At 44.0% G+C, this 24,453-nt stretch overlaps 3 protein-coding genes and 1 non-coding gene across 5 annotated transcripts in view; 1 reads left to right on the top strand and 3 right to left on the bottom strand.

The window, feature by feature from the left end:
• Window positions 1–656: 656 nt before the first annotated feature.
• trnae-cuc (transfer RNA glutamic acid (anticodon CUC)) lies at window positions 657–728 on the bottom strand. Its single transcript has one exon. It is a non-coding gene; the product is annotated as a tRNA-Glu (tRNA).
• Window positions 729–3,015: 2,287 nt separating this feature from the next.
• LOC115145628 (DNA repair protein complementing XP-A cells homolog) lies at window positions 3,016–10,747 on the top strand. The gene is made up of 5 exons (XM_029687140.2): window positions 3,016–3,394; window positions 7,022–7,127; window positions 7,418–7,583; window positions 7,981–8,098; window positions 8,516–10,747. The coding sequence occupies exons 1-5, from the start codon at window positions 3,115–3,117 to the stop codon at window positions 8,668–8,670; spliced, it is 825 nt and encodes a 274-aa protein (XP_029543000.1). The 5' UTR covers window positions 3,016–3,114; the 3' UTR covers window positions 8,671–10,747.
• Window positions 10,748–11,273: 526 nt separating this feature from the next.
• Window positions 11,274–14,777, bottom strand: saraf (store-operated calcium entry-associated regulatory factor). The gene is made up of 7 exons (XM_029687139.2): window positions 14,565–14,777; window positions 14,005–14,189; window positions 13,712–13,892; window positions 13,286–13,564; window positions 12,853–13,096; window positions 12,132–12,226; window positions 11,274–11,844 (listed from the first exon to the last, which is right to left on the bottom strand). Exons 1-7 carry the CDS (start codon window positions 14,629–14,631, stop codon window positions 11,819–11,821), a joined length of 1,077 nt encoding a protein of 358 aa, XP_029542999.1. The 5' UTR covers window positions 14,632–14,777; the 3' UTR covers window positions 11,274–11,818.
• Window positions 14,778–16,212: 1,435 nt separating this feature from the next.
• The window catches only part of LOC115145626 (protein WWC2-like), a 36,499-nt gene continuing 28,258 nt past the window's right edge, over window positions 16,213–24,453 (bottom strand). For both annotated transcript variants that reach the window (XM_065003933.1, XM_029687138.2), the window contains exons 16-24: window positions 23,485–23,683; window positions 23,060–23,221; window positions 22,332–22,447; window positions 21,289–21,517; window positions 20,939–21,106; window positions 20,606–20,698; window positions 19,770–20,021; window positions 19,062–19,189; window positions 16,213–18,624 (exon numbers count right to left, since the gene is read on the bottom strand). In XM_065003933.1, coding sequence (XP_064860005.1) covers window positions 18,558–18,624; window positions 19,062–19,189; window positions 19,770–20,021; window positions 20,606–20,698; window positions 20,939–21,106; window positions 21,289–21,517; window positions 22,332–22,447; window positions 23,060–23,221; window positions 23,485–23,683 — 1,414 coding nt within the window. In that variant the 3' untranslated portion in view covers window positions 16,213–18,557. The remainder of the gene's footprint in view (window positions 18,625–19,061; window positions 19,190–19,769; window positions 20,022–20,605; window positions 20,699–20,938; window positions 21,107–21,288; window positions 21,518–22,331; window positions 22,448–23,059; window positions 23,222–23,484; window positions 23,684–24,453) is intronic.

The following is a 24,453-nucleotide window of genomic DNA, read 5'->3' as shown; positions in this document are numbered from 1 at the left end:
AAAACATATTTTTAGCACTTACGGGTGTGTACTTTTGTATTAATTTACGCTACATTAGCTATCGCTTCGTACTCCATACATTCATCGTGGAAAAGAAACGCTAGTGGGCGTGGCGTTTGGCCAGAGCGATGTGGATAGAGCAAGTCAGGTAGCTAGGTTCAATACAGGCATTTTTCTATCGCTTCCCTTAAAAATATAATTCAAATAACATACGCAATACATGATGTATAAATACACCACAATCCATGATGGTGAAAAAGGTTAGCAGAGGATGGTTTCGATCCATCGACCTCTGGGTTATGGGCCCAGCACGCTTCCGCTGCGCCACTCTGCTCCGCAGCATTACAGCAAATAATTGTGTTAATAAACCTAAGGAGTCGCACATGTAACTTTATCAATTGTAGTATTTCTCTTTTCTTGTTTCGATATTATTAGTTTATATTTATTTTTGTACCCATCATTTGTCATCATTACAGTTCAATACATTCCTACACTTCCCTTTCAAAAACGAAACCTTTTCAGAAGGTAAACATGTATATTCTTGTTTCAGATATACAATGCGATTAATATATAAAGCAAATGCATTTTATACGGCCCGTCCGAAATTTTTATACGTGGTCGGTCCGAAAATGACTGAGAATGAAGAAAACATATTGTTCCCTGACCGGGAATCGAACCCGGGCCGCGGCGGTGAGAGCGCCGAATCCTAACCACTAGACCACCAGGGAAGGCTAGAAAGCCGAATACAGTTTGACTATTGATCTGTGTTACTCTCCGAGCCCTGTCTTTACAATTACTTGATCGTGAATGATGTTTCCAAAGTGAAAAAGATCTTCACTTGAACTCGATTGACCAACTCGCGCAGCTCTCCTGCATTAATGTACATAAATTGTATCATTTTGTGTTACTGCAGTTAAGTTTTGTGGCACTCTAACTAGAACCTCGGTCCTCTTAGTAGAGTAACGGGTCGACAAACGACCGATAGTAAGTTCACTTTCAGGCGATGTGATTGACAGCTTAATATCAAAGACTTTTCATGCCACACCCTTACTGTACCCGCGTAACCTGTCATTGTACAAGGCGTCTGATATACCTCAGCAACAATGCCGGAGGGGCAGTGTTGCCAAATAATTTTCAGGGTATGTTGCTAGAGGCAGGATGATTTGTTGCTAAAAGTTGCTAAATTACGTTGTGATGTCATTGCGTGATAACGTAAAACTGCGTTGTTCTGGTACAGACTCCTATCCCACTCTTTTCTGTATTTCTGGCTGTACAATTTTGATTGAGACTTGTTGATTGATGTTGTAAGTTCTGTTCAAGATCAAACATTCGTGACCAACAGTATTCATTGGGTTTGGCTCGTCGAACCCTGCAGTCAGCCAACAATGATTTGCAATTTGCTGAAATTGCTGCTGGCCTGCTGCTGACGTCACTCACAATGCACTTTTGCAGCCAGGCACGTGTGTTGTGACTGAGTGTGTGACAGAGAAAATAGTATTTGTGTCATTTAGAGGGAAAATGTGTGCATTTTAGCATTTGAGTCACTTTTCAAAAGTTGCTAAAAGTTCCAAATACATTTTTTAAAGTAGCTAAATGTGTTGCTAGGTGTTGTTTGGAAACAAAGTTGCCAGGGTAGTCTGAAACGTTGCTAAATCTAGCAACAAAATTGCTAAATTGGCATCACTGCCAAGGGGGTGTGGTATATGGTCAATATACCAAGGCTAAGGGGTATTATAAATTAGTTACCAACAGCATTAAATATAAATACACCTCATGTAGCCTAGCCCATAGGCCTATATGTTTTGATAAGGTTTGTATCACAACTAAAGTGGCCAAATAACATCTTAAAATGAAGCTCGTTAATCTGCTTAAGCAGCGTGTGAGTTTCAAGTTTGGGGAAGATCATTTTCACCATAAAAATGCACCTTTATAATAAAAGACCACTGGCCACAAAAGGCATGGATTTCTTTTAGGGGGCATTACGGCCACACAACCTATCCCTAACCTATGGCGAGAACTGAAAACGGCAGTTGGTGGAGGGCAGCCCTAAAACATTGAAGAATTAGAGCAGTTTGCTGCTGAAAACTGTGCCAAATTTCTTGTAGAAAGGAGCAGCAAGCCTATTGATGTCTACAAGACGTATTTGTCAGGAGTTATCTTGGTCAATGGCTGTGCAACCAAGTACTAGCTCCTGGGTGCCAATAATTTTGCCAATGCTATTTGTCTTTATTTTCTAAATTAAAATTGTAAACTTAAGTTTACAAAAATATATATATATTTGGCCGCAACTGTATGATTGAATTGTTGACAACACACTATATTATGCAACATAAATGGGTTTAAACCCCATTTCATGCCCCATGGGGTTAATAATCAATATTCAGACTAAAGTTTGCCTAGAAAATAATCCGTGTAACAGTGATAAAAACTGCACTTGATGATTTATTATCTCAAAATGTGTTCGGAACATGTGGGAAACATGATGGAAAAACCTAGATCATTTGAAATTCAAGAAAAACATTTTGGGGGATTTTGCACACTACACAACACCTGAATAAGCATTCACTTCAATGTAATTGAAAATGTATGTTTGGACACACAAAATTGCCATCGTTTTCTCAAATTCAACGTCAGTCCTCATTTAACAATGCTTACCTACCTATGAAAGCCATTGAAGCAGACCTAAAGTAATTGATGTAATATCATTTTTTACAAGCAAAAATGTTATTCAAATTGCAATTCTAATATGGCATTGCTAACATGAACCTCTTGACTTCTCAACCGCCTGGTAGAGCTCTGTAATTTCCTGATTAAACATAAAGTAGATTTTTTTTTATATTGTAAATTCTGATTAGAGTTTACAGTTAAATAATTTGTTCAACATGTTTTTCTAGAAGTGACAGTTAAGGGTTAAGATGTGGTTTTGTTTTTGTGAAAAAGCACAGGTGGATTGCCACTCTAACAGCTGTGTACGGGCTAAAAAACAAGATCAAAACATCTCTGCCCTCCTTTCAACCCTGCCAGCTGTCTTTCTGGTAAACATCTTCAATGTATTGCCATTTCCAAGACACTGGAGAGTGTAACAGCTAGCTAGCTCCAGTCCTGCGTTTTGGAATGGATCTGTTGGAGCTCCCCACGCCGATGAATGATCATGCTGCTTCTCCCCCTTCGGAGCCCAAAGCCAAGAGCTGCGATCTGTCCCCCGCTATGAGAGCCAAGATCGAACGGAACAGACAGCGGGCTGTGATGCTGAGGCAAGCCCGCCTGGCCAACAGACCATCGGCAGGAGAAGGGGGTGGAACCTCGGCTAAAGTCGCCAAGACAGTCGACTCTGGTGGAGGGTTCTTCATTGAAGAAGAAGAGGAGAAGCAAAGGAAAGTGGTGCATCAACCAGGTATGTGGGTTTATAGTCAATGAAACATTTCCGGGTGCTTCAAGGTATCCATATCTGTTGCATTATGTCATCTCTCTCAACTGTCAAGATGTCAGATGTGTAACAGAGAAAGATGCATTTGGTGGTTCGTGTGCGCCCTCTTGTGGATTCATGTCATACCACATGCCAGTTGCTGAGTGGAGTCAGTTTCTTTCAATAATTTCTAACTACCTACTACTGTAAAAAAATGGCCATAATAAATTATTTACGGCACACGTGACAACCAACCACTATCTGAATGACTAGTGTTTGACGACTATAGCACCTTGGCTAAACTCTCCTCCTAGCACTCTTTCTAAACTGATTATACGTTATATATACTGTGTGTGTGTGTGTGTGTGTGTGTGTGTGTGTGTGTGTGTGTGTGTGTGTGTGTGTGTGTGTGTGTGTGTGTGTGTGTGTGTGTGTGTGTGTGTGTGTATGCGTGCGTGCATTACCATTCAAAAGTTTGGGGTCACTTAGAAATGTCCTTGTTTTCCATGAAAACATACATGAAATGAGTAGCAAAATGAATAGGAAATATAGTCAAGATGTTGACAAGGTTATAAATAATGATTTTTAATTGGAAAAATAATTGTGTCCTTCAAACTTTTCTTTCATCAAAGAATCCTCCTGTTGCTGCAATTACAGCCTTGCAGACCTTTGGCATTCTAGTTGTCAATTTGTTGAGGTAATCTGAAGAGATTTCACCCCATGCTTCCCGAAGTTGGATTGGCTTGATGGGCACTTCTTACGGTCAAGCTGCTCCCACAACAGCTCAATAGGGTTGAGATCCGGTGACTGTGCTGGCCACTCCATTATATACAGAACACCAGCTGACTGCTTCTTCCATAAATAGTTATTGCATGGTTTGGAGCTGTGCTTTGGGTCATTGTCCTGTTGTAGGAGGAAACTCCAATTAAGCGCTGTCCACAGGATATTGCATGGCGTCGTAAAATGGAGTCATAGCCTTCCTTCTTCAAGATCCCTTTTATTCTGTAAAAATCTTCCACTTTACCACCACCAAAGCACCCCCAAACCGACATAACCTGAAAGGCCACTCAGCAAGGAAGAAGCCACTGCTCCAGAACCGCCATAAAAATGCCAGACTACGGTTTGCAACTGCTCATGGGGACAAAGATTGTACTTTTTGGAGAAATGTCCTCTGGTCTGATGAAACTGTTTGGCCATAATGACCATTGTTATGTTTGGAGGAAAAAGGGGGAGGCTTGCAAGCCGAAGAATACCATCCCAACCGTGAAGCACGGGGGAATCATGTTGTGGGGGTGCTTTGCTGCAGGAGGGACTGGTGCACCTCACAAAATAGATGGCATCACGAGGAAGGGAAATCATATTTATATATTGAAGCAACATCTTAAGACATCAGTCAGGAAGTTAAAGTTTGGTTGCAAATGGGTCTTCCAAATGGACAATGAACCCAAGCATACTTCCAAAGTTGTGGCAAAATGGCTTAAGGACAACAAACTCCAAAGGTATTGGAGTGGCCATCACAAAGCCCTGACCTCAATCCCATAGAACATTTGTGGGCAGAACTGAAAAAGCATGTGTGAGCAAGGAGACCTACAACCTGACTCAGTTACACCAGCTCTGTCAGGAGGAATGGGCCACAATTCACCCAACTTATTGTGGGAAGCTTGTGGAAGGCTACTCGAAACTTAGACCCAAGTTAAACCATTTAAATGCAATGCTACCAAATACTAATTGAGTGTATGTAAACTTCTGACACACTGGGAATGTGATGAAATAAATAAAAGCTGAAATAAATAATTCTCTATACTATTATTTTGGCATGTCAAAACTTTAAACAAAGTGGTGATCCTAACTGACCTAAGACAGGGACATTTTACTAGGATTAAATGCCAGGAATTGTGAAAAACTGAGTTTAAATGTATTTGGCTAAGGTGGATGTAAACTTCCGACACCACCTGTGTTTATATACACTGCTCAAAAAAATAAAGGGAACACTTAAACAACACAATGTAACTCCAAGTCAATCACACTTCTGTGAAATCAAACTGTCCACTTAGGAAGCAACACTGATTGACAATACATTTTGCATGCTGTTGTACAAATGGAATAAACAACAGGTGGAAATTATAGGCAATTAGCAAGACACCCCCAATAAAGGAGTGGTTCTGCAGGTGGTGACCACAGACCACTTCTCAGTTCCTATGCTTCCTGGCTGATGTTTTGGTCACTTTTGAATGCTGGCGGTGCTTTCACTCTAGTGGTAGCATGAGACGGAGTCTACAACCCACACAAGTGGCTCAGGTAGTGCAGCTCATCCAGGACGTCACATCAATACGAGCTGTGGCAAGAAGGTTTGCTGTGTCTGTCAACGTAGTGTCCAGAGCATGGAGGCACTACCAGGAGACAGGCCAGTACATCAGGAGACGTGGAGGAGGCCGTAGGAGGGCAACAACCCAGCAGCAGGACCGCTACCTCCGTCTTTGTGCAAGGAGGAGCACTGCCCTGCAAAATGACCTCCAGCATGCCACAAATGTGCATGTGTCTGCTCAAACGGTCAGAAACAGACTCCATGAGGGTGGTATGAGGGCCCGATGTCCACAGGTGGGGGTTGTGCTTACAGCCCAACACCGTGCAGGACATTTGGCATTTGCCAGAGAACACCAAGATTGGCAAATTCGCCACTGGCACCCTGTGCTCTTCACAGATGAAAGCAGGTTCACACTGAGCACATGTGACAGACGTGACAGAGTCTGGAGACGCCGTGGAGAACGTTCTGCTGCCTGCAACATCCTCCAGCATGACCGGTTTGGCGGTGGGTCAGTCATGGTGTGGGGTGGCATTTCTTTGGGGGGGCCGCACAGCCCTCCATGTGCTCGCCAGAGGTAGCCTGACTGCCATTAGGTACCGAGATGAGATCCTCAGACCCGTTGTGAGATATGCTGGTGCGGTTGGCCCTGGGTTCCTCCTAATGCAAGACAATGCTAGACCTCATGTGGCTGGAGTGTGTCAGCAGTTCCTGCAAGAGGAAGGCATTGATGCTATGGACTGGCCCGCCCGTTCCCCAGACCTGAATCCAATTGAGCACATCTGGGACATCATGTCTCGCTCCATCCACCAACAGTCTGCTCCATCCTGGATAGTCTGCACCACAGACTGTCCAGGAGTTGGCGGATGCTTTAGTCCAGGTCTGGGAGGAGATCCCTCAGGAGACCATCCGCCACCTCATCAGGAGCATGCCCAGGCATTGTAGGGAGGTCATATAGGCACATGGAGGCCACACACAATACTAAGCCTCATTTTGACTTGTTTTAAGGACATTACATCAAAGTTGGATCAGCCTGTAGTGTGGTTTTCCACACTCCAAATCCAGACCTCCATGGGTTGATACATTTGATTTCCATTGATCATTTTTGTGTGATTTTGTTGTCAGCACATTCAACAATGTAATGAAAAAAAGTATTTAATAAGAATATTTCACTCATTCAGATCTAGGATGTGTTATTTTAGTGTTCCCTTTCTTTTTTTGAGCAGTAGTTATATAAGAGCGTCTGCTAGCCTGCTGTATGTGATGTAGACAGTGTTGAGCTTTTACTGCTCTCTCTGACTGTCTCTGACTAGCCCCTGTGATAAAGGCAGACTACCTGGTGTGTGATGACTGTGACAAGTCGTTTATGGATTCCTACCTCAGCAACGGCTTCGATCTGGCAGTCTGTGACAACTGCAGGTAAAACCAGTGCTCTTCCTTCTTGTGTCAATGACATCAGAACACGCAACTATACATATATTGTGTTACTTATATTAGCCCTGTATTTAAGCTTGAAGGATATAAGAATAGTAGCCTGGTCCAGATTTGTTTGTGCTGTCTTGCCAACTGGTCATTGTCACGCACACCACTATTACCATAGGAGTTGGCAAGACAGCACAAACTGATCTGGGACCAGGTTATAAGAATAGAGGCTGCAAATGAGCTACTACTCTATATTATCTCTTTCCACTATGAATGTTCCCCACCAGAGACTACGAGGTTAAACACAAGCTGATATCCCGTACGGAGGCTAAGCAGCTCTACCTACTGAAGGACTGTGACCTGGACCAGAGGGAGCCAGTGTTGAGGTTTGTCCTGAGGAAGAACCCACACAACCCTCACTGGGGAGACATCAAACTCTACCTCAGGCTGCAGGTAGGAGCTCACAGCCATTATTACTGCTTTTAACTCACTGCTATTCCTCCTCTTGGCTGTGTCTGATGCCTCTTCCAACGTGCTTAGAGAGGAAGATGAGGCAGCAAGTCTTTGGTGGCTAGTGATGTTTTCAGACAGAGCCCTTGCCTTCACTTGCCACTGTAGTGTTCCCCTACTATTTTTTACAGCCACCCCATAATGTGTTAGTGGGTCATGGTAATTAGGCAACAAACAGAAGAAAGCATACAGAGACAAGGAAGGAATACCTAAACTTGTCTATAAGACATTTTTATTATCGTTTTCCGTTTTTAAACTTTTTCCGTTGCGTGCCCCAATGAACAGGACCCAGGTGTATTTAGGTTAGATCAGTAAACATGATGCTGTGCTCTGTTCCCAGGTGGACAAGCGCTCCTTAGAGGTGTGGGGCTCTGCGGAGGCCCTGGAGGTGGCCAAGGAAGCAAGAGAGGAGAACAGGGAGGTGCAGAAGCAGAAGCGCTTCAACAAAAAAGTCAAAGGTCAGTAACACTGTAATTGTTTTATTTATTAAACATGAATTAAATCGTGGGATTGAGACAGACAATAGGCTTTACAGACAACGGAACGACTGTGTTCGGATCCTCCCTCGGACACGAAGTCCCCTTTTTCTCTTAAAAAAAACTCTCAGAAAGATGCACCCCTAGTAGATTGTAGAAATCAGGTGATTCAGTTTTATTTCTTTATTATTGACTTAAAAAAAAAACCTGCACACTGAGCTTGCCAGTATCACTTGATGTATTTTAAGTCAATAATACTGAAACAAACTACATTAAATAAATACAAATTAACCAAATAATTCCCACAGACCTGCAACAAGTAACCTCAAAATGTGTGACTGCTTTCCTTATTTCTGTATTTACAATTTATTGTATTACGATTGTCGCCGTGGTGGCCAGAGCTGCGTTGTGCGGTGAGGAGAAGCATGTGGACCAAGGGAACCAGTGCTCACCAGCACGAGTACAGCCCTGAGGAACTAGTGGATGAAGAGGAGGATCTCTACAGGAAGGTCTGTAACGCCTGTGGACACGAACTGACCTATGAGAAGATGTAGCCGTGTGTCCTTTAAACCTTATCCCCGGGGGCCCACAGGGGAGTTATTTTTATGTGGACCACTGTACTTGACACAGGCCTTGAAGCAAGGAGGCCTACCTGAAATCATGTCTCAGCACATGCCATACACAACGCAGACATACATCAATATTTCTCTCTTACAATATGTTGTGCTCCAGAAGCTGGTGTTTGCTGTTATACTGTAAAATATGAACTGTTAAGCATTTTAACTTCCCTTTTCTATAGACCATTTGTAAAATCATGTAATGCCAAAGATTTGCATGTCTGAAATTACTTTTGAAATTGTAATGAAAAATGCATATTTTTCCATAATGTGATCACTTTTTTGCAATAACTTGGACATTTAGTTGGATTACTGTGGATGGATAAAGACAGGATTCATTCTGGACCGCAGAAGATCCGCGTTGTAGCGGTAAAAATGAACTTGCCTCATTATTCTGAGGTTGGTGGTTCAAACCCCATTTAATATTTTTCACAATTCTAAATATTTAAAGAGAACATTTAAATGTCAGATACATTTGAGGGTCAGATAAGATCTGTGTTCTGTAAATCTGGGCCCATTTTTTCAAAAGTTATCTGATCGGATTTCAGCAATCGGATCGGATTAAATGCATAGAAATAGAATGACCCGATTGCTGAAATCCGATCACACAATGTTTGAAAAACTCGGCCCAGATGAGTCAAAGCTCAACTGCTTAGCCTTCCCTGAGTATTAAGAAACAATGTGATGTTGGGAAAATGTGCAGGTGGCTCAGTGCTTAACTCAACTGTCTTAGTACACTGAGGTTGTGGGTTCTAATATAGATGTGCTTTTGACTGTACTTTATGTCAAATACACCAACCTGGTCTCAGAGCATTTCGTATTATTCTGTACGTAAACCTGAGACACTCCATTTACCATATGTTGTATGGTATGCATTCATTTGTTGATGTCCATCTATTTCGTATATGTTAAACCCCGTGGTTCCAGAACAGTAACCAGCAGTGGTTATGGAGGGAAACCTTTGGGAAAAAGTAGTCCCTAAGATTTTAAAAGCACTTTAAAAGAATACTTTTTAGAGAGAGGTTTCCCTCTATAAAACGCTGCTTTTTACAGGAGGGGGAACCTCAGGACTTAAGCCCCATTAGTGATCACGGTCCACCAGCAAGCGTCAATGCAACCACACTCACAGGCTCTGCCTGGGATAGAACCTACAACCCTGTGCTTATACTCAGAAAGCCTCCTGAGTGGTCTAAGGCACTGCATCGCAGTGCTAGCTGTGCCACTGGAGATCCTGGTTTGGGTCCAGGCTCTGTCGCAGCTGACCGCGACCGGGAGACTCATGGGGCGGCGCACAACTGGCCCAGCGTCATCCGGGTTATGGGAGTGTTTGGCCGGCAGGGATGTTCCTGTCCCATTGTGCACTAGAGACTCCTGTGGCAGGCCAGACACAATGCACGCTCACATGTCGCCAGGTGTACGGTGTTTCCCTCTGACACATTGGTGCAACTTGGCTGGGTTGTGTTTCGGAGGATGCACGGCTCCAAGAACACCTGGGGTGTATTCATTACAAAACGTTTTTTTTTTGCAACAGAAACCATTTACTCAAACGTTTAGAAAATTCAGTTAGTTCCCTTTCCGTTTTTGTTACATTTGGTTTTTAAACAGTTTCGCAAGACTTGAACACAACCCAGGTGTGGGAGCTTGAACAGACAACAGGCCCTAAGACAACCGACATGGGTGGAACTAGCTGGAGAAGACTACCCAGAACAGTGCTCTGTGGGGAGAGTCGTCGTCCCTAGCCTATGCAAGAGCTAGATTCTACCAGATGTGCTAGCCGACACCCGCGTAGCGGTTGTTTTGCAGGTGTGGGAACTGTGTTAGACGTCAAATCCACAAGCGGCTCGCGGCATTATACATATCACATTGCTATTGGCTGCATGGCAGTTTCACGGGGTTCCTGACTCCTATTTTTACAGCTCATTTCCCACCTTGTGCGTGTGTATGTGGGGGCGCATGTGTGAACACGAATGTGTGATGTCATCTACATCTCAGGCTGATAAATTGAGCAAAATAATGCAGAGTTCTATGCGTCATTATTTCTATAGTCTACACTTTCTTTCTCGTTCTGAACTTTTAAAGCGAGTGGGACAGATGTGGCTTCGTGACAATGACGACACGAGCAGCTGCTCACCCATTTGACAGCTCCAACGCAGTTACACCTCCGACATACCGCGTAAATAAGTAATACGATCTGCTATGCAGGTTATCCCCGAATTGATTAACTCGAGCCCATAGTTGTCAACCAGCTTCAGTTCGAGGTTGGATACATGGCCTTTCTAGCCTAGTCGTATGGGCCAGACGGCTCTCCCTCAGACACTGGTTAGAATCAAATCAGAATGCAAACACAGACAAACTCTGGACAGGTCAACTAGACAAAAAGGCCACACTTCTGATCTTTACCACAACTCACATTTAGCTTTCATCTAAATTGTGCAGAGGGATATTAATGTCCGAAACTTCTAAAATCGTCATGAATAAGAGAACATGATCAAACACAATCCTCAATATCAATACATTATCAAAATAATTTCTACAGTAAACATGTTTTGTTTGTTTTTAATACAAGAAAGAAAAGCCTTATACATACGACCAGCTGCCAACCGCAGAGGTCGTCCTACAATTTAAAACAGTAACACGTGACTGTACTCGTATCAACACTGCCATTGAAGAACATATTCACAGCAGTCTGATAAACAAACCAGAAAAACATTTATACATCATTCCTTCTGAAGGAATTTTAGAAATGACCTTATCAACTAAGCATCAAGGAAATATATGTGTTAAATTCAAAACAAGTTTAAAACCATTGAAACATTTGCAGTTTCAGGACACGGGTGGCCATACAGGTAAGATGGATCAACTGTTAGTCGATTATACATTCCTATCCCGCAGACACGGAACATTTAAGACTTCTTGAGTCGTTCATCTTTTAAATATCAATCATTGTAATATTGACAATTCCACAGCAACCCTATCAAATTAAGTACAGACCACCATATGCTTGTCCCAGATCCCTGATGACATCACTTGGCTTTCTTCTGGCATCATGGAAAGCTGCCAATGGCCTCCTGCCCATCTTCGACATCTATCTTCTCTTGGTCCCTCCAAAGCCTGACAAAAAAAGGAATCAGAAAGCCACCCTAAGAAAAACTCCCGTAGAGGCAGGACGTGGGACAGAGTAACTGTGTGGAACTGAGAATAACTTAATGAAGGAGTCATACAAACATATGTTGTACTGTATCCACACAAACATTTATATTTTAGATGTCTATGATTTTACAGCTATACACAATTTATCAAGATGACTTGACTGATTTGACAGTTTATAAAAACACACATCAGTAAGTACGTACATAGATGCTCTGGCTACATTAGTTATAGTAGTTGGGCAGCAGTACCTGAAGCAGCGCGTGTTCCGGTACTAGGGGCTGGGGTCGGTGGTGATCTGGGTGCAGAGTAGTTCGAGTGGGTGTTTGTGTACGGCGTCTGGCTTCTACAATAAACAGGGACATGGAAAAAAAACACAACCAACAACTTTAGCTGAAAATCTGAGTAAAAATGTTTGTTTTTTTAATAAAAAAAAAAAAATGTCTAGTGATTGTCATGTTGGGCTCCCGAGTGGCACAGCGGTCTAAGGCAGTGCATCTCAGTGCAAGGGGCGTCACTGCAGTCCCTGGTTCGAATCCACGCTGCATCACATCCGGCTGTAATTGTGAGTCCCATAGGGCAGCGCACAATTGGCCCAGCGTCGTCCGGGTTTGGCCGACAATGTAAATAAGAATTTGTTCTTAAACTGACTTACCTAGTTAAATAAAATAATAAAATGTCCTACCCTTTCTCTAAGCCGACACTACCTGCCCATCCCTGTATAACCAATCCTTCCCCAAGATGGGTCAATGACACCGTATCATGCCAAACCAAAAGATATGCACAGTGTTTCCCAACTCCAGTCGAGTGCCCCAAACAGCACGCATTTTTTGTAGCCCCAGACAAGCACACCTGATTCAACTTGTTAACTAATCATCAAGCCCTCAATGAGTTGCGTCTGTCCAGGGCTACAACATAAATGTATGCTGTTGGGAGGACTGGAGTTCAGAAATACTGGATTACACCACTGACCTTTGGCTCCCAAACAGATAACCGAGGACTCCTCCAGTCCCCATCCCAGTCCAGAATCCATTCCCAGTTCCTCTAGCAGCACGGGCCCCTGCAAAGTGCTGCTGCTGCTGTCCACTGTAGTCACTGCGGAACCCGTACCCAGGGTTGGCACCGTAGCCAGCAGAACCAGCATATCCTCCGGCAGAACCGGGGAACCCAGAAGCACCGGGGAACCCGGAAGCACCTGGGTAACCTGAAGAGGAACCTAGGATAGAGAAAGATACCATTTATGATCGGTGACAGCCTGGTCCCAGATCAGTTTGTGCCATCTTGCCAACTCCTATGGTCATGCCAATACAGCACAAACTGATCTAGGACCAGGCTACATACCTGAACCATAAATAAAAGCAAGGGTGTGTAAGCAGACGGCGTAGGTGTATAAACTTTAGCCTACCTGTGAAGTCTGGCTTGAATCCAGGAGGTGGTGGCCCATGGGGATTGTGGGTATTGGAGCCGTTATCAGGGAACTGCCCGTCTTGTCCTAGATTCGTGGGTCCACTCAGGAAAAGCTTGTACACACCATAGGCCAGAAACAAGAGCAGAGCGACTACCACTAACCCACTGGAATTTCCTTCCCCTGTTGAACTCTGTTGTCTGTTGTTGCTATGGTGATGCTGGTTGTTGTTGTCTGAAGAACCCTTGAAGAAGCTGGAAGCGAAGTCACTGAAGCCACCTGAGAAATCATGGTTTTGTTCAATGGTATCAAACAGAAGAAAACGTACAGAAACAGGGAGGGAACTTATCCAATAAGACAATCGTTATCGTTTTCCGTCCCATAACGTTGTGAAACATTTCACAACGCTGTGTACTAACAACCCACCTGTTGAGCCATGTGAGCCCCCCTTGTGCCTCCTCTTGCCTTCCTCAGTCAGCTCCAGTGAGTACTCCAGTCCACACGAGCCCTTCAGTATGTAGGCGTCATCTGGATGGCTGAATCCCTCACAGCTGACCTCTATCCGACCAAATTTGTAGGCGTTGTCCATGTCTGTTTTGCACTCCCACTGAAAGTGAAACAAGGATCTGTGCCATCTTGCCAACAGTAATTGGGCTAGATCTGGGAGCAGGCCTAATGTGCTACACCCTTTTCCTCTATCTGCAAGTGTTCAGTCTTACCTGCGCGTCGACTCCGTCCCAGCCTTTGTTTTTGCATTGAACCACTTCAGGAAGGAAGGATCCACAGCCGGCTGAGCCTCCAACACACTGCAGCTGAGGTACAGCACTACTGCGTCTGGCAGTGGTGTACTTGCCCTTGTACAGGGTGAGTACCTGCACGTCTCGGAGCAAAACACTACCTGGAGCTGTATAGAGAGGAATCATTATTCTCCATTCCAGGCAGTATAAGGCTAAGCAAATAGGCTGATGAAAAACGTATGGCAAATTGGCAACCTTCAACAACTTAGTTATGTGTGGAATATGTGCATAATATAATGTTGCCTGAGCCTCCCTTGTATGCATTCTGGATCTTTGATCTTTACGGCACAAAATCAAAAGACCCGCAGCTATTTTTTATCATGAAAACTAATATCCACCTGCTTAGCTAGCCATTTCTGAAATTGGTACAACGAGCAAGAACCATAGATATTTTAGATATAATTTTGTGGCCTAAACGTTTTGCAAGAAAGAGAACTAGATTCTAGAAAGTGAATAGCTATTATGCGGAAATAAACACTGGCCTTCATTCCAACTTCTGATGTGAGCTACAGAGAGGAAAAGCAAAACGATTTGAAGCAATCCCTTCATCGTTGATATTCTTCCACCAAATCCTTCAGGCGTCGTGGTGTGTAGTCAGTTGTAAATGCTAATTTGAACAATATCCTGGGAAGGAAAAATATATAAATGTACTCGACTGATGAAACCACAACTTCCGGGTGTAACGTCATCTGTTTTGAGCAGGAATGAGCCAATCACGAACAAGCACGACAGTGCTATTACGTTAATCGCTCCGTGGCGCCCTCTAGCGTACATATCTAGGTGGCTAATGATGGAAGAGAGGATTATAGTCATGTGATGTACTTTTAGGCCAGGCTAATGGAGATGTTTTTATCCAGATTACTTTCATTTTTTGTCCATTTAGTCTTGCTCTATGGGTTCTTCAAAATTGGATGTGATAAGCCCAATGTTCATATGATTGGAATTAATACCAAATATGTACTTGATAAATGTGAAATCAAAAATACTCTGACAAGGTTGTTTGTTTCAGTTATCAATATAATACATTGTCAAAGTGTTACGTTTGGGGAAAATCCAATTAACACATTACTGAGTACCACACTCCATATTTTCGAGCTGCATCATGTTATGGGTATGCTTGTAATCGTTAAGGACTGGTATGTTTTTCAGGATAAAAAAACAAAAACAGAATTGAGCTAAGCAGAGGCAAAATAGAAGAAAAACTGGTTGTCTGCTTTCCACCAGACACTGGGAGATGTGTTTTAGATAATACTTTAGTGCCCTGTTAGAAACAGGCTGCATGTTTTGGAATATTTGTATTCTGTACAGCAGTGGAGGCTGCCGAGGGGAGGGAGGAAGGTTCACAATATTGGCTGGAATGGCATCAAACACATCAGATATTTGGTTTCCATGTGGTTGATACCGCTCCATTCGAGCTATTATTTTATTTGGGGCGGCAGATCGAATCCCCGAGCTGACAAGGTAAAAATCTGTTGTTCCGCCCCTGAACAAGGCACTTAACCCACTTTTCCTAGACTGTCATTGAAAATAAGAATTTGTTCTTAACTGACTTGCCTAGTTAAATAAAGGTTTAAAAAAAAGCCATCATGAGCCATCCTCCCGGCTTCCTTCTTTTCATTATGTCAATTAGGTTAGTATTGTTGTCCTTTCACATCCATTAAACTCTTAACTTTTTTAAAGTCACCAATGGCCTCATGGTGAAATCCTTGTGCAGTTTCCTTCCTCTCCGGCAACCAAGTTAGGCAAGACGCCAGTATCTTTGTTGTGACTGGGTGTATTGATAGACCATCAAAAGGGTAATTAATAACTGCACCTTGCTCAAAGGGATATTCAATGTCTGCTTTTTGTTGTTGTAACCATCTACCAATAGGTGCCCTTCTTTGTGAGGCATTGGAAAACCTCCCAGGTCTCTGGTTGAATCGATGTTTGAAAATCACTGCTCGACTGAGGGACCTTACAGATAATTGTATGTGTGGGGTACAGAGATTAGGTAGTCATTCAACAATCATGTTAAATACTATTATTGCAAACAAAGTGAGTCCATGCAACTTGTGATTTATTAAGCACATACTTCCTGAACTTATTTAGGCCATAACAAAAGGGGTTGAATACTTATTGACTCAAGACATATCAGCTTTTCATCTTTAATTAATTTGTAAAAAATAAATCGAAAAACATAATTCCACTTTGACATTATGGGGTATTGCGTGTAGGCCAGTGAAAAACAATATATTTAATCAATTTTAAAATCAGGCTGTAACACAATCAAATGTGGAAAAAGTCCAGGGGTGTGAATTCTTTCTGAAGGCACTGTAGGTCAGTTGTATAAAACATATTTGATATCAGTGTGTGTCTCTAAACTAGCTGATCATCAGCGGAGAAACAGTGAGTTAACATTTGAACCATCCATACGTTGCTAATTAAAAAGGTTCGGAGGGGGGCATGTCTGTACAGAACCAAAACATAAATAATACAAACACAAAAAATAAATACACAGGAAAAATAAAGTCCAAACTTTTCCACCTACCCACAATACAAATCCATGTTTATCTTCCTGGTTGATATTGTGAGGCAACATTGTATTGGTAAACTAAACGGACGTGAACACATTTGATTGGAAGTGCCATATATATGTCGAGTCCAGGTGTAGCTATGCAAACTAAGTACGATACCACAGATACTGTTTATGCTCACAGTTCAATCAGATGTTGGCTCCTATTCAAGCATTTCAGAGTAAGGGTGCTGACCTAGAATCAGGTCCCCCTTCTTATTCATTATGATCTAAAAGTCTAAACTGAACCTAGATCAGCACTCCTACTCTGAGAAGTGCTTTGAATACCAGCCTTGTTGTTCCTTAGCTATTAGCTGTTAAAAAGGCAAAGTAAAAACAATACTGTTTGTTCTCCTGTTTACAGACACACAAACAAAACATTAGATACAAAATAAAGAGAAAGAAACCACAAAGGTCAATCGTTGTCCTATGATTTAGAAAAATAGAGCAGGAGACTCCTTGGAGAAATAATAAATATAATGAATTACTGGAGTACAACAACACATTATTATACAAAGAAACTGATGTATACTGAATATTATAGCTTTCATGTCTATGATAAAATACAAAAAAAAGTATTGATTTGACTTTGTCTGAAATCCCACCCTGTTTTCTATATAGCCCATTGCTTTTGACCAGGGCCCATAGGGCTCTGTGCTTTTGACCAGGGCCCATAGGGCTCTGTGCTTTTGACCAGGGCCCATAGGGCTCTGTGCTTTTGACCAGGGCCCATAGGGCTCTGTGCTTTTGACCAGGGCCCATAGGGCTCTGTGCTTTTGACCAAAAGTAGTGGACCACATAGAGAATAGGGTGCTATTTCGAACCCTTAAACACTGGAAGGCTGTAAATTACATGATTTGGGTCCAGTATGTTTCCTGCATTGTCTTTTCTCTAGTCCAGAGAACCAATCTGTAACAAAAGGCATTAACACAGAGGTTTTTATGTTCATCCTTTGAATAAATACTTCAACCGTTGGGAAACAGGTGGGAAAGGAAAACCAATCTTACAAAATAGCCTGGTCCCAGATCAGTTTGTGCAAAAACATATCCTGGACCAGGCTAGTAACTGAAAACATTGAACTATAAAATTGAGACTAGAGCCCAGCGAACGCAGTAATAATTAGCGTTGCGGTGGGTCGGTGTGAAAAAGCATGAAGCCACAGAACACTATCAGTGCAGTATCTCAGAGATAGATAGAAGTGGAAAAGCGGTTACATTACATTCACAAGGTTTATGTTTGTTTTGTTCTGAATGAGAGAGAAAAAAATAGCAGAGCACCAGCTTTGGACAGAAGACATTATATATGATATACTGTAGTAGGTCGCCTTCTCTCTCTCTCACATACGCACACTTAGCTAACACTGATGCCCAATAACAAATCAACCCATAGCCCCTACCCACCTATGGAGATCAGAGAAGATTGGATACATGGAAGAAATATAGTGAACATGCCATCTAGACTAGCAGAAGGCAGTGTCGTTATTACCATATAACTTACACCTACCCAATCCTGTTAGATCTCCATAAGTGTGTAGGGGATCGGGGTTGATTTGGGACTGAGACTCGCTCAATCAACCCCGCACCCTGCCCTGTGGTGCAGTTCCACCACAGGACACCAGAGGGCGACAAACACTCTCCTCCCACACACACACACACACACCTCTCCAACACACCTTATAAAACTGTACAAAAAAATCACAAGCAGAATACAAGTACCAAAACAACTCTATTTTGGGTTTTCTCCTGATACAAGAAAGCCATTACTTAGTTTCTTTTTTTCTTCAAGACATTCAATTACAACTTATTATACAAATGCATAAACTATAGTGTACAAACTATTTGATTGTTTTCATTCAAAGTAACTACACTATTAAAATACTCTGCTATAGAAAGTTTGAAAAATACTTCATTGTGTTACAATGTAATCATACATCGTCAGCCGGTAGGGATGGTATATTGATCTTAGCGCGTGTGAAGTAGGCCATCTTCTCCCTGCAGAGAGAAGAAATGGCTATCAATCAAGGTAATGTATTTATAAAACCCTTTTTACACCAGCAGTTGTTCACAAAGTGCTTTTACAGTAACCTGACCATCAAGGCCTATCAGGAGGAGCATAACAAGTTCAGAGACTATAGCCTGTTTATACCTAGTTCTAACATGATCTTGTTCACATTCTGATTGTGCCCACATTTTTTTTTTGACAGGTGTAGACGATTAAAAGACGTACTGGGATCAGATCTTAGAAGTGTAAACGAGATCGGGTCACGATCGGGATAAGAACAGGACAAAGGAAGGTATAAATGGGGCTTATATGATCAGTAGGATCAGTTACCCAAGATGGCGAGACAAGATACAAAAAAAACAGTTCAAACACTATGGTCAAATAGTTGTCCATAAAGGCATAAGGGCTGGACGGAGGGATGTGTCACCTGAAAGACTGGACCTGCAGGGGGACCTTCTGGCTCTGCTCTCTCAGCCGACACACGTCTTTGGAGGCCCTCCTCATCAGCTTCTCAGCCCGCTGCTCCTGACGCTGCTGCTCCTTAGACTGCTCCGCCTGGGACGGAGGGAGAGAAGAGAAAGCGTTCATTGAAGGAGAGAGACTGATAGACTGGAGAGAAAATTCCATAAAAGTGAGCGCAACAAAGTATTTCACTTCAGTTGCTCTGAAATGCAGGATACTGTGTCTTCCGACTGATGTGGACTCTGCAAATGAATGGTTTCATTCTTTATGCAAAATCTTACTCATCAAGTTGCGACCTGGGCAACGCTTTATTTATTTTTTAAAAGGGTCACTTCAGGTGGAAGCGAACGGCACCAGATTATACAGCCATTAAGTCTCTTCAGTGCCTAATCAAGCCTGAGAGAGAACCTGGGGCCAGAGGCCTGGCATTAACTGCCGTTAGCTGCTATTAGTGAGAGTGGCTGATGGCATCATGGTAGAGTGGCTGATGGCATCATGGTAGAGTGGCTGGAGGGGCATAAGGTATCCTTACACAAGCCATCAGATCCCGAGTGCCATTCAGACCATTGCAAAACATTGTGATGTCGAGTGGTCTAATCATCTCACAGCTGGAAATGAGCTGTGTGTATGCATGTGCATACTGTATCTATCACACGTCTATCCAGCCACGTGCCTGTCTCTCGGCCTGCTCCAGCAGCCTGTGAAACCGGTGGTCGTGCAGAACGGACCCAGGCAGCGCCGTCTCTCCCCGGGCCTTCAGGGCCTCCAGGTGGGCCCTCAGGTCCCTCAGGGCCTGGAGCTCGTCGTTCAGACGGCTCTGACGCGTTCGCGAAGCCTGGAGGGCCAGCTCCAAGTCCAGGGAGGTCCGGGTGTTTGTCTCTCCGGCTCCGCCACGCCTCCGCACCACCACCGGTTGGCACAGGGTCTTGAAGGAGGGAGAGAGAATGAAAGAGCGATGCAGAAATATTTGGTTCCTTATACTGCACATTGTTTATTTTTATTTTTTTATAATACTTTTATTATTTTCCCCAAAAAATAAACAAGACAAAGATACATTGACATTCATTGTAGTGTTGAATGGAATGGCATATCTAGAGGACATAACAAAACTTAACTCATAAATACAAAAAATGAAAAATCCTACTAGGTGGTATTATAAGAAGACAGTATATAGTCATTACAAGCAGTGTAGTTAAACCCCAAATAAGTATTGAGTGGAGTACAGCACAGAGTAGCAGCAGACCATCAACCCAGTTATGAAGCGGGACGAGACCATTTATCCAGTATCGGCTGACATATTCTGTAAGACATTGGACTGGAATATACTGCACATTGTTGAAGAACATTCTCAACATTGCTCTTCAGATTATGATGAGTTTCATGCTACTTATTGCAACGATCTGGTGCTCCTTTGCCTGATGTAAATGTCCCCCTTTATTGGCCAAATCACCACCATGAAGTTAACTGAAAGCGAATGCAAGATAAAGAGAGGACACATGTTAAACTCACCCTCTTAACCCTTAGGCTGCGTCTCTCCGAGGTGTTCCGGACAAACGGGCACTTTTTGGATAATGTGGAGCTGTCGCTATCGCTCCGGTTCAACTGTAAGAAGAAAGAGAGATGGAAGAGAGGGGGAAGAGATATGGAAGAGAGGGGGAAGAGAGAAGAAAGAGAGGGGGAAGAGAGGGAGAAGAGAGGGGGAAGAGAGAAGAAAGAGGGGGAAGAGAGGGAAGAATGGAGAATAGGAACATCCACTGGTGTTAAATCTGGGAAAGCTCTGTGGTAGTTTGGTCTGGGATTGGAGTGTGTGTGTGTGTGTGTGTGTGTATACAACCCACTCACCCTGCAGATGTACTGGTTGCGCTCCCCAGGGGAGAAGGTTTGAGACCTCATGATCATACTGTTCCGTACGAAGCCTCTCTGAGCGCTGCGTGGTCCTGGTCCCAGGCTGGGTCTGTCTTTAGGCCTCACCGCCATACCACACATCTCTGTGTTCGTCTCTGCATCCACCTGGAGAAGGTTAGAGAATATTACAGCTACAGAGATGTGGGTTCACCAAATAAAAGTGGACTTTTTGGTGTGTGTGTGTCTAGATCTAACGGCTCTGGGTTCCACATTAAACACACCTCTCAAGGCCAGATTTCTCCATTCAGCCGGGTGTGTGTGTTTGTGTCAGAGCTCACGCAGCTTACCAGCGTTGGTCCTTCATTTGCCTGAGGGATTCTCTCTTTATATCTCCTCTCCTCCTCTCTGGTTGGCTCTTCTCGACACTCCTCCTCCAGCTCTTCACCTCTGTACGCCTGCCCAGGGCCAGCAAACTTTGTCTCTGCCATGACAGAATCTTTCCTCTCCTCCTCCCCCTCTTCTTCCTCCTCCAGTCCGAGGACCAGTTGAGCGCTGTCCTCTCCCAGCATGCTCAGCCTGTCATGAGAGGAGAGGTCAGGGTCAGCCATATTGTTACAATGCAATCTGTCCATTCAAAATGTTACGGTGTGTGCTCACAGCGAGAACATTTTTATGTTTGTGTAAAATGTTGATGTAGCCATGTTGTACGTCTTGAAAGCAAGAGTGACATGTCGTTTTGCGAGAGGAAAATGTCCCCTGAAGGTGTTAAAAAAATTATAATTTAAAATGTTTAATTGAATATTAAAACATACCACCTGCAGTAAAGCCATTCAACATTTACATTCAATTCAGTCATCTAACCGTCTCCCATCCAGAGCGACCCGCAGGATCAACCAGGGCCAAGCGCCCTGCCCAAGGTCACGTCGACAGACCTCCCACCAAGTCAAAAGGTGTTTGCAATGGTTATAAAGTGTCACCTGCGAGGGACGGGTCAGTACCATTGGTCTCTGTCCATCCCCAGGTGGCTCCACCTGTGGTGTGTGTGTATTGAAAGTAATGGTGTTTGTAATGGTAGTAAAGAGTAGGTTGTGAGGGACAGTGGGTCAGTACCATTGGTGTCCGTCCATGTCCAGCTGGCTCCACCTGTGGTGTGTGTGTGTGTGTGTGTTGAAAGTAATGGTGTTTGTAATGGTAGTAAAGAGTAGGTTGAGGGACAGTGGGTCAGTACCATTGGTGTCCGTCCATGTCCAGCTGGCTCCACCTGTGGTGGGTGTGTGTGTGTGTGTGTGTGTGTGTGTGTGTGTGTGTGTGTGTGTGTGTGTGTGTATTGAAAGTAATGGTGTTTGTAATGGTAGTAAAGAGTAGGTTGTGAGGGACAGTGGTTCAGTACCATTGGTGTCCGTCCATGTCCAGCTGGCTCACTCTCTCCTTCTCCTCCAAGGCCAGCTCCTGTTCCACAGCCTCCAACTCGCTGGAGGTCCTCTGCAGCAGGGCCGACACCGCATCCTGACAACATACACACAACACAATATTGGAACGAGGCACCAAACCTGGGGTTTGATCCCATGCTGTGTCACAGCCAGCCGTGACCAGGAGCCCATTAGGTCGGCGCACAATTTGCCCAGCGTCGTGTGGGTTAGGGCAGGTTTTGGCCACGGGGGGTCGTCAGTTGAACGGTGTTTCCTCCGACACACTGGTGCGGCTGTGTTAAGCGAGCAATGTGTTGAGAAGCAGCGTGGTTTGGCGGGTCCTGTTTCTGGGGACGCATGGCTCGACCGTCGCCTCTCCCGAGCCCGTTGGGGAGTTGCAGCGATGAGACCAGATCGTAACTACCAATTGGATATCACGAAAAGAGGGGTAAAATTACAAAAACAACTTTCCATTTGACTTTCGTGTGCTGCCATCTGAGGTCGATACAGCTATAGGTGCCTGCAGAGATTGAGGCCTCCACTAGTCATTTCCCCCTCAGTAGAATAGAATGCATATTCTGTATAATATAACCTGCATGCAGCAGTGAATTTGAACTGATCTCCAATCAGAGTGAAGTGGGCATATCCAGAAACATGTAGACTGAGGCAGGCAGAGCCAAGTGGTCTGAAGTGGTGGAGGAGGACTCACCATGTCCACGGGCCCTGCAGGGTGCTGCTCTGGCCCAGGGCCGGGTCTCTCCTGGCTGGCCTCTTCTATCTCCCTGGTCCTCTCACTGGTCAAAAGGTTGTACCACACACGGGTCATATCCCCACTCACTGGAAGCTCTCCCAGACTCACATGGGCTCCAGCCTAGCGAGAGACAGAGGGCCAGGAGAAAGATAATGACAGAAAGTGACAGAGTGTGTGGGAGAAAGGGTCTTGTCAGTTCGTCCGGCCCATCTTTGGTCACATTCTATACCCTGTCCCAGTCGTAACGGTTGACGCTGTTATAAGCAAGCAATATGTTATTGTGCGGTAAATCTACAGTGGAGGTCCAGTATCAGCTCTGTATTTAGTTAACCGAGTGTTGGTAGGTGCTCAAAGCCTGTTGGTAAGTGTGTTTGTGTACGTACCAGGCAGTCCTCGGTGCCTCCGAGACCCACGGTGCAGGCGTCCACGCGGAGCGTCTTGTGCCGGAGGACGGCGTGCGGCGCGGCCGCCCTGAACACCTCGTTGAACGTCACGCTGTCTGGCAGCGCCACGGGCACCACGCGGGTCCTGAACAGACTGCTGATGTCACTGGAAGACGGGAGGAGCGCCACCCGGATGTATCTGTTGGGAGGGGAGGTTATACAAAAAAATATATATTCAATGACATTTCAATGTTGTTGAGGTCATGTCGTCCAATAACAACCTAATACTCCTAAACTCAGAGAGTTAATGTGGAGACCGAGGCAGTAGGTTGGAAAAGTGAACGTGGCCTGGGGACTGTTGGGATAAAGGCTGGTTACCTCTGGTGTGTTGTGTTATTGAGATGTGTGCTCTTCCCTTTCTGCCTGCTGTTCTGTAGCTTCCGGCCAGAGGCCCCAAGCATCTTTGAGGATTTCTCTCTCTGCTCCAGTTAACATTGACTCAAACACTTCCTGGAAAAAAAAACCTCTGCAAGACTCCTCTCCTCTCACCCGCAAACGAACCCCCACACAGCAGACTCATCTGCATATGCATATTTCACAAACTACAAAGGAGCCCAAATTTTCACTCAAATGAGTTGAATGATAATAAGATGAAGGAAGTTTGGTTGAAGAAAGAATAAAACAGTTTTTTTTAAAATGCGTAGCTACCCCCTGCTAAGTTGCATCATATTTTGGGGGAGATATTCCAGCTGAATATTGAGCGAGGGATTCAAAGGCGTTTCCCCGCTGTTCGATTGGACACAAATGTCTTTTCAAGCCTGGGAACATGAGAGAATGGATTAACTTTTTAATTTTTGTCGGCCATAAAAGAAACAGGAAAAGGGGCTGCTGGTGGGAGAGAAAGCCGCGAGGGGTCTCAATAAATAATAACATGACAGAGCCCACCCACCCCTGCAGAGAGTAGACAAG

Source organism: Oncorhynchus nerka, linkage group LG18 (genome assembly GCF_034236695.1).
Source record: "Oncorhynchus nerka isolate Pitt River linkage group LG18, Oner_Uvic_2.0, whole genome shotgun sequence".
In the NCBI taxonomy this organism is placed as follows: Eukaryota; Metazoa; Chordata; class Actinopteri; order Salmoniformes; family Salmonidae; genus Oncorhynchus; species Oncorhynchus nerka.
The sequence above is the reverse complement of the archived record's forward strand: the minus strand, read 5'-3'. Positions and strand labels throughout refer to the sequence as shown.